Below are 15145 nucleotides of genomic sequence, written 5' to 3'. Positions count from 1 at the left end.
GTGAACATATACTGAACGTACTGGCTGCTTGTGAAATCTAGAACTTTCTAAACGAACATACTAACCCATATTAAGTGTATTAGGTTGTCTGGAGCATGGAACTAATGGAAGCATCATAACTAACATTATAATACATTATATGTGTGGATTAAGATTAAAATTGAGCAACAATCCTTTATCTTCAGAAAAGGACAGAGTAATATCTGGACTCTAGTTGATAAAGTTATGTTTATTGGAAAAATGTAATGCATTATGGTGGTTTGCTGGAAATTTGAATAGTGGAAAAGGTTGTTGGCCATCGTTGTTAAGATGCCCCCTAGAAGGAAATCAACTAGCCCGGTAAAAGATAATAAAAATGTGGGGAGAATGGATAGATATATGACATCACCAGTAATATCCCATAAAAATAAGTATGGTAAACAAAATGTACAGGAAAATGTAGGAGAGGAAGAGGAAGGTCCAGCAGTTACAATGCAAGTGATATTGGAGGCAATAGGTAAATGTAATACATCTATAGAAGGGTTAGCGGGACAAATAGGAAATATAGGTTCTGACGTCTCATTCATCCGGGAGGACATGAAAAAAACTGAGAGAAAGATGTAAAGAAATGGAGGAGAGAGTGTCAGAGTTAGAGGACAATGAAAAAAAGTGGAAAAAGTGCAGGAAGATGCAAAAAAGTAAGATATGGAGGACAGATCTAGGAAAGGGAACCTGAGATTGATGGGGTTCCCAGAGGGGACCGAGGGAAAGGACCCCGTGCGCTTTATACAAAACTGGATAATTGAGGAATGTGGGAAGGAAAAACTGTCCCCCACTTTTGGAGTGGAGAGTGCACACTGGGTCCCGATGCGTTCGCCTCCACCAGGTAGTTACCCCAACAATATTGGTAAGATGGGGCTTTGTATAATAGTAACAAGATAATGGTATTCCCTGATTACTCACTCGAGACACACAAAAAAACACTTGGCTTTCAAAGAGTTAAAAAAGAGGATGCATTTTAATGGCGTAAAATTGTCCTTAGTATTCCCAGCTAAGCCACGGATGGTATATAGAGAGACAACTTACTTTTTTCAAAATCCGGAAGAAGCTGTAAAATTAATAGCCAAGGTTTAAAAATGGGATAAATTGAGGGGAATACGGAGGATGGGAGGGGGATAGAAAGGTTAAAAGTGGTGGGGAGGTAAGGTACATGCTAGGTTAGGGATTTGTCAGTCATTGGGACAAATCAACTGGGACAATGTTGTGTGTTTTTTTTTTTTTTTTCTCTTCTTTTCTCTCGCTCTCCATGGTTTGTTGTATTAAATAATAGAATATAGGATGTGTGTGAACATAATGTTATGGAATATAAGAGGTTTAGGGGATAAACACAAAAGGATAGCTATACATGATGTTTATAAAAAAAAATGTAACAGGTATAGTGTGTTTAATTGAAACCCATTTAGTGAAAGAAACTGCACATAGATTAAAAAAATAATAATATCTCACATTATTATCACTCGTTTTTTACCTCCTGTTCGAGAGGGGTCACAGTTATGATACACAAAAAAGTTAATTGGGTGTTATACAATAAATTAATAGACGCAGAGGGAAGATTTATTATATTATATGGGAAACTGGAAAAATGAATATGCCCTTTGGCATTCGTATACGTACCTCCACCATACACATCCGATGTTCTTAAAATTATACTCAGGTTTTAGCACTGCGCCAAAGAATGTCCCCTTTTTATTCAAGGGGATGTAAACTGTGTATTGAATGAAAATATAGATAGGCGTAGATTGTTAAACACAAAAAAAAAAAAGTAGAGTCAAACCCCACAGAAATTTTTTTGCTGAAGTGGGTCTATTAGATAAATCTCCCTCAATATGACTCTATTGTCTCCATTTCCTATAATAAATTACATAGTGTCTTTTAAAAGTAATGTAGTCATGTCGCTTGTCTGATGGTGCCATATTGTATTTTGTAAGTCATTTTTAGTATTCCACAACTTTTTGCTTTTTACTATGTTTGTGTGACATTAGCTTTGGGATTTTTGGCTAAAATATACGGTACTTTGCCCTCTTGGTGAAAGACTATTACTTTGGTTTGATTTTTAGACTCCACGAAGACAGAAGAAACTTTTCTGCCGGTATCATGATGGAAACCAGAATCCTCTTCTGATTCTGAGTCCTATTAAGGAAGAAGATGAGTGGGATAGTCCACGCATTGTCCGCTACCTGGATGTTTTGTCCAACTTTGAAATCGAGAAAATTAAAGAGCTGGCTAAGCCAAAGGTAAGCAAATGCTGCAAACTGTAATATCTGTAGATAAGGCAGGCAGCACAGGACAAGAGACGAGCTTGCTTTTTAAAGGGCTCTTGTAAAATTAAACTCATATCTGTTCTTTACATTAACATGAAGCCCACCAAACAGCCCAGCATGGACCTTCTCCTTTCCATGCCCAAACTGAAGAATGATCAAAATTGAAAACACAGAGTAGAGAATTAGATTCAGCACAAGTGTATGTGCTTAACCTCTTGGGGACGCAGGGCGTGTGCATATGCCCTGCATCTCCGATCCTTAAGGATTCAGGGCATACCTGTATGCCCTGAGCATTTCAGGTCCCCACTGCTCACCTTACGGGGACCGGACCGGGATGCCTGCTGAAATCATTAAGCAGGCGTTCCCGTGAAGACAAGCATTTTTGTGCCTCCAGCTGTTGCATAACTACAATCCCCAGCATGCACGGACAGCCAAAGGGCATGCTGGGAGTTGCAGTAGTGTGCCCCCAGCTGTTGCATGACTACAAGTCCCAGCATGTAAGTGCATGTTGAGAGTTGTAGTTTTGCAACAGCTGAAGACACACTGGTTGCAAAACACTGAGTTTGTTACTCAGTGTTTCACAACCAGTGTGCCTCCAGCTGTTGCAAACTACAACTCCCAGCATGCACTGATAGACCATACATGCTGGGAGTTGTAGTTTTGCAATAGCTGGAGGCACACTCGTTGCAAAACACTGAGTAAAGTAACAAACTCTGTGTTTTGCAACCAGTGTGCCTCCAGTTGTTGCATAACTACAACCCCCAGCATGCACGACAGCCAAAGGCCATGCTGGGAGTTTTAGTTTTGCAACAGCTGGGGGTACATTCACTCGGGCGGGGGTTTACAGTGAGTTTGAATGCTGCAAGTTTGAGATGCAGCAAATTTTCTGCTGCAGCTCAAACTCCCAGCTGGAAACCCGCTGCAAACCTCCGCCTGTGTGAATGTACCATAAAAGCACTACACTACACTACAAAATAAAAAGTAAAACACTACATATACACATACCCCTACACAGTTACGTCCCCCCAATAAAAATGAAAAACGTCTGGTACGGCACTGTTTACAAAACGGAGCCTACAGTTGTTGCAAAACTCCCAGGATGCCTGGACAGTCAATGGCTGTTCGGCAATACTGGGAGTTGTTTTGCAACAACTGGAGGCACCCTGTTTGTGAAACACTGCCGTAGGGTAATTTGTAAATTTGAGGCCTAAATTGGTGATTTGCACAGGGGTGGCTGATTTTACAGCGGTTCTGACGTAAATGCAAAAAAATAAATACCCACATGTGACCCCATTTTGGAAACTACACTTTTCACGGAATGTAACAAGGGGTATAGTGAGCCTTAACACCCCACAGGTGTTTTGACAATTTTTTAAAGTCGGATGGTTACCCTAAATTTTTCATTTTCCCAAGGGAAAATAGGGGGGAAAAAAACAAAATGTGTATCATCATGTCTTCTCAGTATATAAATACCCCATATGGTGCACTACAATGCTTAGAAGAGAGAGCACCATTGGGCTTTTGGAGACAAAATTTGTCTGGAATTGAAGGCCACATGTGTATACAAAGCCCCAATAGTGCCAGAAAAATGCCCACACATGTGACCCCATTTTGGAAACTACACCCCTCACAGAACATAATAAGGGGTGCAGTGAGCATTTACGCCCCAAAGGTGTCTGACGAATTTTTGTAACAGTGGTCCATGAAAATGCTAAATTAATTTTTTCATGTGCACAGCCTACTGTTCCAAAGAGCTGTCAAAGGCCAGTGGGGTGTAAATGCTCATTGCACCCCTTATTAAATTCTGTGATGGGTGTAGTTTCCAAAATGGGGTCTCATGTGGGAGGGGTTCACTGTTCTGGCACCACATGGGGCTTTGTAAACGCACATGGCCCCCAACTTCTATTCCATACAAATTCTCTCTCCAAAAGCTCAATGGTGCTCCTTCTCTTCTGAGCATTGTAGTTCGCCTGTAGAGCACTTTACATCCACACATAGGGTATTTCCATACTCAGAAGAGATGGGGTTACAAATTTTGGGGGGCATTTTCTCCTATTACCCCTTGTAAAAATTTGGGGGAAAACCAGCATTTTAGGGAAAAAAATTAATTTCCATCTACACATCTGACTTTAACGAGAAGTGGTCAAACACCTGTGGAGTATTAAGGCTCGCTGTACCCCTTGTTAGGTTCCTTTTAGGTGTGTAGTTTCCTCCATAAGGGCTTCCTAAATGCAGCATGCCCCCAAAAACCATTTCAGCAAAATTTGCTCTCCAACTGGGACTCCTTCTCTTCTGAGCATTGTAGTGCATCAGCAGAGCACATGATGTCCACATATGGGGTATTTCGATACTCCATAGAAATAAGGTTACAAATTTTGTTGGGAATCTTCTATTACCGCCCCCCCTTTTTTTTTTTTTTTTTTTTTTTTTTATCATTTGCACATCTGACTTTAACAAAAAGTGGTCAAACACCTGTGGGGTGTCAAGGCTCACTGTACCCCTTGTTACGTTCCTTGAGGGGTGTAGTTTCCAAATTAGTATGCCATGTCAGGGTTTTTTTCCTGTTATGGCACCATAGGGGCTTCCTAAATGCGACAAGCCCCCCAAAAACCATTTCAACAAAATTCACTCTCCAAAATTCCAATGTCGCTCCTTCCCTTCTGAGCCCTCTAGTGCACCCACAGAGCACTTTACGTGTGAGGTATTTCCTTACTCGAGAGAAATTGGGTTACAAATTTTGGGGGGATTTCTCTCCTTTTATCCCTTGTAAAAATTCAAAAAAGGGCTCTACAAGAACATACGAGTGTAAAAAAAAATAAAAAAATCTCCTTCACTTTGCTGCTATTCCTGTGAAACACCTAAAGAGTTAACAAACTTTCTGAATGTCATTTTTAATGCTTTGATGGGTGCAATTTTTATAATGGGGTATTTCTCACAGAAAAGCCCTTCAGATCCACTTCAAACTTAACTGGTCCCTGAAAAATACAGATTTAGAATTTTTTGTGAAAATTGCTTCTATACTTTTGAAGCCCTCTGATGTCTTCAAAAAGTAAAAACATGTCAACTTTATGATGCCAACATAAAGTAGACATATTGTTTTTGTGAATCCTATATATAATTTATTTGGAATGTCCATTTTCCTTACAAGCAGAAAGTTTCTAAGTTGATTTTTCTAAGGTGATTTTTCACCAAGAAAGGATGCAAGTAACGACAAAAATTTACCAGTATGTTAAAGTAGAATATGTCACGGAAAAACTTTCTCTGAATCAGAATAAAAGGTAAAAGCATCTCTAGAGTTATTAATGCATAAATTGAGAGTGGTCAGAATTGCAAAAAAGAGCGGAGTCCTTAAGGTGAAAATGGGCTGGGTCCCTAACGGGTTAAATAAGATCACAAGTTAGTCTATATCTACGATGGAGATAAAGGTAAACACAGGAGATAAGAGGCAAACTAGAGATTAGTAAGGTAAAGTATCAAAGCATGGTAGGATACCGAAACGCATGTAGGGGCTAGCTAGGAAGAATGTCTTAACACAAGGTATATATACTCACCGAAATGCTGCATAAATGAAGGAGGAAGAGAAGTGTATGTGACCTGTAGTAGGTGCCAGTGTGCCCATGTGGAAACATATGAAAATTAAAGGGGTACTCCGGTGGAAAACAAGTTTTTTTCCAATCAACTGGTGCTAGAAAGTTAAACAGATTTGTGAATTAGTTCTATTAAAAAATGTTATCCTTCCAGTACTTATTATCTGCTGTATATTCCAGAGCAAGTTCTTTTCTTTTTGAATTTCCTTTCTGTCTTACCACAGTGCTCTCTACTGACACCTCTGTCCATGTCAGGAACTGTCCAAAGCAGGAGCAAATCCCCACTGCAAACCTCTCCTTCTCAGCACCGTTCCTGAACATGGACAGATGTGTCAGCAGAGAGCACTTTGGTCAGATAGAAAGGAATTACTCAAATTCCTCTGTAGTATACAGCAGCTGATAAGTACTGGAAGTACTGTGAACACAAGTAATTTACAAATCTGTTTAACCTTCTGGAACCAGTTGATTTGAGAAAAAAAAAAGTTTTCCACTGGAGTATCCCTTTAGAGGGTGTCAGTGACATCACTTCCTGTGAAGAACAGGAAGTAGTAGAAGGCAAGAAATGAGCAAAGAGAAAAGGGAGCTGGAAGAAGAAGAGAAATGAATGAACTTTCTGTATTAAAAGGCAATGTCCACTTTGGACACTGTTATAAGACCTTAATTTGTTTTTCTTCCATGTTGAATTTTATTTATTTTTGTTTATTCTGACAGTCCACATAGGATACCTTACCAAAGGTATAGACTGTGCGGCTAACCAGATATACCTAGTTGTAGCATTTTCTTTTAGTATTTCTTAAAAGAAGCTTTACTGCGGCAAACCTTCTATTTTAAGATTATGAAAATAAAAGCCAGAAAATGCAGCTGTAAGAAAGACTTACAATATGGAAAGAATAAAAGTAAATTGTGAAGACACTCTCCCAATTAAAAACCTCACAAGATCAGACATTTAAAGTCTCGAAACAGTAAAATGACCTACTGTCAGCTCATCTGATTCCATGTAGAAGTTGTATAATAGATATCCGCTGCCTACAAATATTCATTTATATATCCAGGGCTAGAAAGATCATATAAAAATGTAACAACCATTTGGCCTAAAAATGTCAGCACTAAAAATTTGTAATATGTCTAGCAAAATGCAGTGAAGGTGGCTGTAACCTGGAGAAACCACAAACATCCTGGTCTGGATGCCTAGTACTACCGATATCTGTGAACATATGTACAATGTAGGAAAACACCTTCAACATAAGAAAATCATGGTATGAGTAGTCACTGGGGCAAACAATTCTAAGTCCAGTCAGCGAACACAATGGCGGTGTGACCATCTCCTGGTTTGAATGGATTTACTGTATGGAACTAAATATGTAAAATAAGACTTGTGGAGCTGAGAAGGTTGTGCACATTAGAGTGAAGCAGTGTTTCTTGTCCACATCTGCTTTTTTTTGGAGTACAAAATGATGAAATTGCCAAACGCCCCGAGTATATATTTATTCACCATGACAACTGACCCACATGATAAAAACTGCATGTAGAGCCAAATTCCACAATGATCCAAGTGATGATTTGGCAATAAAAATGATATGATTAAACAATAGCTGAGTGCCAGACTGGAGACAAAGGACTGACTTAGTATGGTGCTAAAAATTAGCCTTTTTATTTTGGTTTAGTCCGTAATTGGATTTTATATGTTTTGGCAAACTAGATATCTGAAGAGCTGGGCTTGTTCACACTTGGCGGTAGTGGTACTGCTACAACTACACCCACGGATGTTGTGACATATAAAAATTGGGGGAGGGGGGGGGGGGGAGTTACAAAGTCACACATATAGTTTGATTCAAAAGGATCTAATTCCACTCCTGCACATCTAATATTTATTTCTGGAGGGAAAAAATAATGCAGCCGGGTCCTCATGAAATGCACGATAAATGTTACCTCCTTTTGCCTGTTTCACGTATTATATGTAAACTGCTATATGTAGTAGGTGCTTGATTCTTCTCTTGTCAGCTATTGAGCAAGCAAAAAAAAAAAATTCTCTCTTCTATACAGGTTTCACAGTTCTATTTGAAAAACATAAGAAAACCTCTGCTGAAAGGGGTTGTCCATGGAAAGCTTTTTAAATTGAAATATGGCCAGGCTAGGGTAAAAACAAAACAAAAAAGTGTACTCACGTATATAATAAATAGCATACAAAAATACAACCTCAATAGTCCTAAAAAAGTCATGGTATGAACTGTATCATACTTTGCAATGGAAGAAATAGAAAAACTGAGCACACACCTGTGATTTCCTTCTGCCACAGCTTTATTCACAGTTCATGTAGAACATCGGGATGACATCTTCCCCACAGACACGAGCAAGAGGTACGAGGCAGGAGCGTTCACCTGGACGACAGACATTGTTTCACGCTTCCTCAGGTGACGTTCAGTGTCTGTCGTCTAGGTGAACGCTCCTGCCTTGTACCTCTTGCTCGTGTCTGTGGGGAAGATGTCATGCCGATGTTCTACATGAACTGTGAATAAAGCTGTGGCTGAAGGAAATCACAGGTGTGTGCTCCGTTTTTCTATTTCTTTCATTGTGAAGTGATATTTTGTACCCAGTTCCACGTGAAGCACCCCTGTCACCCTGGTGTGCAAGGACTCATACCCCACTATTTTTCCAGCTATTTTAGTAGTATTTTTCAGTAGTGCCCAGCCATTCTGTCTTTTGGACTTGTATCATACTTTGTCTGATAGAAAATGTATAGTAAATATATGTAAATAACCAACTAAATGGAATGACAACACAAGTTATCACGTTATGAATACCATATTCAGTGCGATCGTTACCATGTTTCAGAGCCTTTTTAAGTATAATAAAGGAAACTTGAAAACAAAAACTTCACAATCCTATCAAATGAAATATTAAATAATAATCTTGCCTGCTTGTCTGTGTCCGTTTTCCATCTCCAAAAGGCAGTACTTCTTCATGGAGTTCTGTTTAAAACAGAGTTCTGGAAAAAGTCATTTGTCCTCCTAGAATAATTTTACAGCTTTAAGAGTCGGGCCTTTTTATTCAGCTATATTTATATGCCTAATACTACAAAATATGTCTCAGATTGAAAAGGCCTTAAAAATGTGAACCAAGCCTGAATGTGTTACAGATGACCTGCTATATTATACTTGGTTTTATTTATTAGCGTGCTTTTTTTTTTTTTCCAGTTGGCAAGAGCTACAGTTCGGGACCCTAAAACTGGTGTTCTAACCACAGCCAATTACAGGGTATCTAAAAGGTGAGGAATAACACATGAACTTCTTTTGAATTCCAAGGGGAATCAATTTGCAGAATCCCCAATATGTAAAATCCAATTAAAGGGGTTGTCACGATTATTTCAACCTTTATAGCCTGCTATTGTTAAAAAAATAAGAATACAGTATACTCGCCTGTTTTTATTCTCTCTGCATTCAGCACCGCCACTCTGGTCCTCAGCACTAGCTCTGTTTACTTCTCTGCTGCAATGATATGGCTGTACACAATCTCAGTCGTCTTGTGCCATCTATTTCAGAGTGCCTCAGTAGGCCATCATGGTAGTAGTACAGTGGTCCCTCAACATACGATGGTAATCCGTTCCAATCGGACCATCGTTTGTTGAAACCATTGCATGTTGAGGGATACGTACAATGTAAAGTATAGGACAGTGGTCTACATCCTGCGGACCTCCAGATGTTGCAAAACTACAACACCCAGCATGCCCGGACAGCCGTTGGCTGTCCGGGCATGCTGGGTGTTGTAGTTTTGCAACATCTGGAGGTCCGCAGGTTGAAGACCACTGTTAGAGGAAGTTGTACTCACCTTTCCCCGCCGCTCCAGACCGTCGCCGCTGCCCAGGATGTCGCCATCCATCGCTGTCGCCACGTCCCCCGGAGTGTCCCCGACGCTCCGGCAAGGCCTCTGCTTGCCCGGCATCCGCGCGCTCCGTCGCCGCCATCACATTGTTACGCACGCCGCTCCTATTGGATGACGGGAAGGCATGTGCAGCGATGTGATGACGTCGATGGAGAGCGCCGATGATGTAGGGGATCTGAAGAGGACGCGCCGGAGCCCCGAGGACAGGTAAGAGACATCACTGGAGCTCACGGGGCACCGTAAACGGCTATCCGGCGGGAGCTGAAGCAGTCAGCGCTGCCGGATAGCCGTTTATGCGATGGCCCCGACATAAAAAAGCATCGTATGTTGATGCTGCCTTCAACATGCGATGGCCTCTGAGAGGCCATCACATGTTGAAATTATCGTGTGTCGGGGGCCATCGTAGGTCGAGGGGTCACTGTACTTGAAGCATGGCATGCTGGGATGTAAGCAAAGGCAGCAGGAGGTATCAGAGTGGCAGTGTGGGTATTGTGTATGTTGCAGTGGTTTTTATATATGTTGTACTAGTATCCTGTATTTCACTTTACTTTACATTTGCTTATTATATAGAACATTTGCCTTTAGATTAATGTGCAGTACACAGCAATTCTTTTTATGAGACATTAGAAGACCATTTCTTCCTATATTCCTATATAGATTTCTTTTTAAAGATGCTGATCTTTACAATTTTGGTTTGTTTGATATTTAGTTTCTGTAAATGATTTATCAATGTTCCTTACACTTTAAGCCAGACATTACAAGGTTAAAATTAAAGGGTTTCTCCCTTCCTAGCTTGTTATCCACTATTTACAATATATGAGGATAATATGGAGATTGGAGTGGGGTTGACTGCTGACCCCGCTGATCTCAAAATGAACAGGCCAAAGGGTAGTGTTTGACATACTAAAAATCTATATGATGGCTGTGTACCAAAGAAACAGATGTTTAGCATTGTGATTGCATTGAAATTTTTTGCACCATAATCTAACTCTGCATTACAAGGGTCATTTCAGACAATTTAAAGCTGCTTAACAATCCCTATGGGCTGTGTCCTTGCTGCCATTTATGGTTATGGTTATTTTTAACTTTATTATTTCTTTAATTTTTTAGCATATGTGTCTTGAAAATTGAATAATAAAATAGTAAAAATAAAATAGCCCATCCAACTACATAGCTTGAGAAAGTCACTGCCTCTAAACACCTCTGTAGTTTTAGTGGTACTCTGTATAAACTACACGTTCCTTCTACAAGCAATCTATGGCTGTCCTCAGCGGCAAGACCGCATACGCATCTGAAAATTCTTTTGAAGAAGAAAACCATACTACTCACCAATATTACTATCAATCTTCTTCAGTCACAAAATGTAGAACATTGCCTATGGCCATTTCACATGAAAGGAGGCCTTGACAAAGCGCGTGGAACGCATGAAACAGCCGCTGAATAAAGGTTAATAAAGGAGGTTTGAGTGTGTTTGAGAGAATGTGCAACTTCTTAGTTTGCTCACAAGTTATGCATAGGGGACATACATATATTAAAAAGCAGTTCTTGGTGGAGGATAGACTTTTTTTGGTTCATATCTTTACTTTTTATTATTTATTTGTTTAACATGCTTGGGATGACAGGCAAGAACATTGTAGGAAACCTCATGCATTTAAAGGGGTACTCCGCCCCTAGACATCTTATCCCCTATCCAAAGGATAGGGGATAAGATGTCTAATCACGGGTTCCCTGCCACTGGGACATTCATGATCTCTGTGCAGCACTTGGCGTTCGTTTAGAATGTCGGGTGCAGGCGGCTGGGGTCGTGATGTAGCGGCCACGCCCCCTCGTAACGTCCCACCATGCCACCTCAATGCAAGTCTATGGGAGGGGGCGTGGCAGCCGCCACGCCCCCTCCCATAAACTTGCATTGAGGGGGCGTGGTGTAACATAACGAGGGGGCGTGGCCATGAAGTCACGACCTCCCGCCACCCACTCAAAGCGTTCGGAACAAAATGTTCCGAATGCTGGGCAGTGGAGCACCCCTTTAATGATCAGGCTTGATGCAGCCTTTGTGGAGACCCTGTGATCGTGCAGCCCCTAGTCATTAGTCATACCATAGCAGCACGTTTGAATGTACCTATCTATTACAGCAACCTTTTCTGTTACAGCAGACAAAGTATTCTTGGGACTAAATGTTCATGCCGTGAGGTCAGTTACCTCAGCTTAGTAAGTGCGAGGTGCTCAGTGGAAATTTGTTATAGTTGTAGCAGTTGTATATAAACTTCTTACTTTCCAATCCCTTTTATAGCCAATAAATGTCCACTGTTTCTGGTTGTTAACATGGATAAAATGTGTGTGTAGCCCAGATGCAGCATTGAATTGGGCTGTGTTATGTGTAAGGTAGGTCTTGCTTCCTGTCTTTTTTTGTGTAAATAAAAAGAGGTATTCCCACGATTTCATTCTGGTCTTATATGCTGTAGAATCATTTACACCGTAGATAGTAATTGTTAAAAATGCACCATTCTTCTGAAACACCTTTTAAAAATACCCCTTATTCTTTGGTTGTCAGTACCTGCCATTAGTTCATATCATCTCCCCAGTATCTTTCTATCTCTGAGCTCTCTTAATGGGCCAGTGCAGTCAAGACCGGGCACGTGTGGTTGCACTTTCCTCATTGCGCAGGGTGAGTCTATACAGTGCACACTAGCGCTGTGTGTGAATATGACAGTACAGCAGACCGTGTATAGGTGAATGACCTCACGACAGTGACTTCACAAAGGTATTGGAACAGCACTTATTAAATAGGGCGCTACAAAGAGCTGCTGGGAAATGTAGTTTTAGGGAGTGTTCACACACACCAGATCCACTGCAGATTTGAAGCTGTAAAATCCTCAGTTGCAGATCTGCAAATGTGAATTTTACAAGGCACGGGTTTCGTTTGCCATGTAAAATACACAACATCAAATCTGCAGTGGATCTGGCGTGTAAATAGACACATAGACACTTAGATACTCCGGTAAAAAAAAAAAAAAAAAAAAACTTTTTTTCATATCAACTGGCTCCAAAAAGTTGAACAGATTTGTAAAATACTTCTATTAAAAAATATTAACCATTCCTGTACTTATCAGCTGCTGTATGCTCCAGAAGAATTTATTTTTCTTTTCTGTCTGACTACAGTGCTCTCTGCTGACACCTCTGTCCATTTCAGGAACTGTCTAGAGCAGGAGAGGTTTGCTGTGGGGATTTGCTCCTGCCCTGGACAGTTCTTGACACGGACGGTGGTGTCATCAGAGAGCACTGTGATCAAACAGAAAAAAAATTCAAAAAGAAAAGAACTTTTTCTGACCCATACATCAGCTAAGTACTGGAAGGGTTAAGATTTTTCAATAGAAGTAATTTACAAATCTGTATAACTTTTTGGAGCCAGTTGATGTAAAAAAAGGGTTTTCCATCGGAGTCCCCTTTAAAAGTGTACATTAACAAAAACTTTTTATATAATGTACAGTCATGGCCGTAAATTTTGGCACCCCTGAAATTTTTCCTAGAAAATGAAGTATTTCTCACAGAAAAGGATTGCAGTAACATGTTTTGCTATACACATGTTTATTCCCTTTTGTGTGTATTGGAACTAAACAGAAAAAGGGAGGGAAAAAAAACAAATTGGACATATCACACCAAACTCCAAAAATGGATTTCATGATGCCTTGCACACATTGAAGGCACCCAGTGCCAGAGGCAGCAAAACAACCCTAAAACATCATTGAACCTTCACCATATTTCACTATAGGCACTGTTTTCTTTTCCTTGTATATCTCATTCTGTTTTTGGTAAACAGTAGAAAGATGTGCTTTACCAAAAAGCTCTATCTTGGTCTCATCTGTCCACAAGACTTTTTCCCAGAAGGATTTTAGCTTACCCAAGTTCATTAAGGCAAAATGTAGTCTTGCTTTTTTATGTCTCTGTGTTAGCAGTGGGGTCCTCCTGAGTCTCCTGCCATAGCGTTTCATTTCATTTAAATGTCGAGGGATAGTTCGCGCTGACACTGATGCTCCCTGAGCCTGCAGGACAGCCTTAATATCTTTGGAACTTGTTTGGGGCTGCTTTTCCACCATCTGGACTATCCTACATTGACACATTTCATCAATTTTTCTCTTCCGTCCACGCCGAGGGAGCTTAGCTACTGTTACGCCGAGCGCTCCGGGTCCCCGCTCCTCCCCGGAGCGCTCGCAGCGTTCTCTCATTCACAGCGCCCCGGTCAGACCTGCTGACCGGGTGCGCTGCGATATTACTCCCAGCCGGGATGCGATTCGCGATGCGGGACGCGCCCGCTCGCGATGCGCATCTCGGCTCCCGTACCTGACCCGTTCCCCGTCTGTGTTGTCCCGGCGCGCGCGGCCCCGCTCCTTAGGGCGCGCGTGCGCCGGGTCTCTGCCATTTAAAGGGCCGCTGCGCCTAATCAGTATTCTCACCTGTGCACTCCCTATTTATACCTCACTTCCCTGCACTCCCTCGCCGGATCTTGTTGCCATTGTGCCAGTGAAAGCGTTTCCCTGTGTGTTTCTAGCCTGTGTTCCAGACCTCCTGCCGTTGCCCCTGACTACGATCCTTGCTGCCTGCCCTGACCTTCTGCTACGTCCGACCTTGCTCTTGTCTACTCCCTTGTACCGCGCCTATCTTCAGCAGTCAGAGAGGTTGAGCCGTTGCTGGTGGATACGACCTGGTTGCTACCGCCGCTGCAAGACCATCCCGCTTTGCGGCGGGCTCTGGTGAATACCAGTAGCAACTTAGAACCGGTCCACCAGCACGGTCCACGCCAATCCCTCTCTGGCACAGAGGATCCACCTCCAGCCAGCCGAGTCGTGACAGCTACAGTGCCATGGGTTGCAAACTTCTTGATAATGTTGTGCACTGTGAACAAAGGCAAATCTAGATCTCTGGAGATGAACTTGTAACCTTGTGATTGTTGATACTTTTCCACAATTTTGGTTCTCAAGTCCTTAGACAGTTCTCTTCTCCTCTTTCTGTTGTCCATGCTTAGTGTGGCACACACACAGACACACAATGTAAAGACTAAGTGAACTTCTCTGCTTTTTATCTGCTTTCAGGTGGGATTTTTATATTGCCCACACATGTTAAAAGGGTGCCAATAATTTTGTCCAGCCCATTTTTGGAGTTTGGTGTGACATTATGTCCATTTTGCTTTTTTCCTCCCTTTTCTTGGTTTAGCAAAACATGTGTTACTGCAATCCTTTTCTGTGAGAAATACTTCATTTTCTTGAAAAAATTCAGGGGTGCCAACATTTACGGCCATGACTGTAAGAAAGTGTGTATATTTTTGTCCCTGCAGCTATTGCCTGTGTATCACTGTGAGGAGTCCAAATACAGGAAGTGAGGGTG

General features: G+C 41.4%; 1 protein-coding gene across 11 annotated transcripts in view; it reads left to right on the top strand.

Moving 5' to 3' along the window:
- Positions 1–15145, top strand: part of P4HA2 (prolyl 4-hydroxylase subunit alpha 2) — a 231618-nt gene that overhangs the window by 165915 nt on the left and 50558 nt on the right. For all 11 annotated transcript variants that reach the window (XM_056575045.1, XM_056575050.1, XM_056575044.1 and 8 more), the window contains 2 exons: positions 2097–2273; positions 9082–9152. In XM_056575045.1, the coding sequence (XP_056431020.1) occupies positions 2097–2273; positions 9082–9152 (248 nt within the window). The remainder of the gene's footprint in view (positions 1–2096; positions 2274–9081; positions 9153–15145) is intronic.

The sequence above is a fragment of the Hyla sarda genome, chromosome 4, assembly GCF_029499605.1.
Source record: "Hyla sarda isolate aHylSar1 chromosome 4, aHylSar1.hap1, whole genome shotgun sequence".
NCBI lineage: Eukaryota > Metazoa > Chordata > Amphibia > Anura > Hylidae > Hyla > Hyla sarda.
The sequence above is the reverse complement of the archived record's forward strand: the minus strand, read 5'-3'. Positions and strand labels throughout refer to the sequence as shown.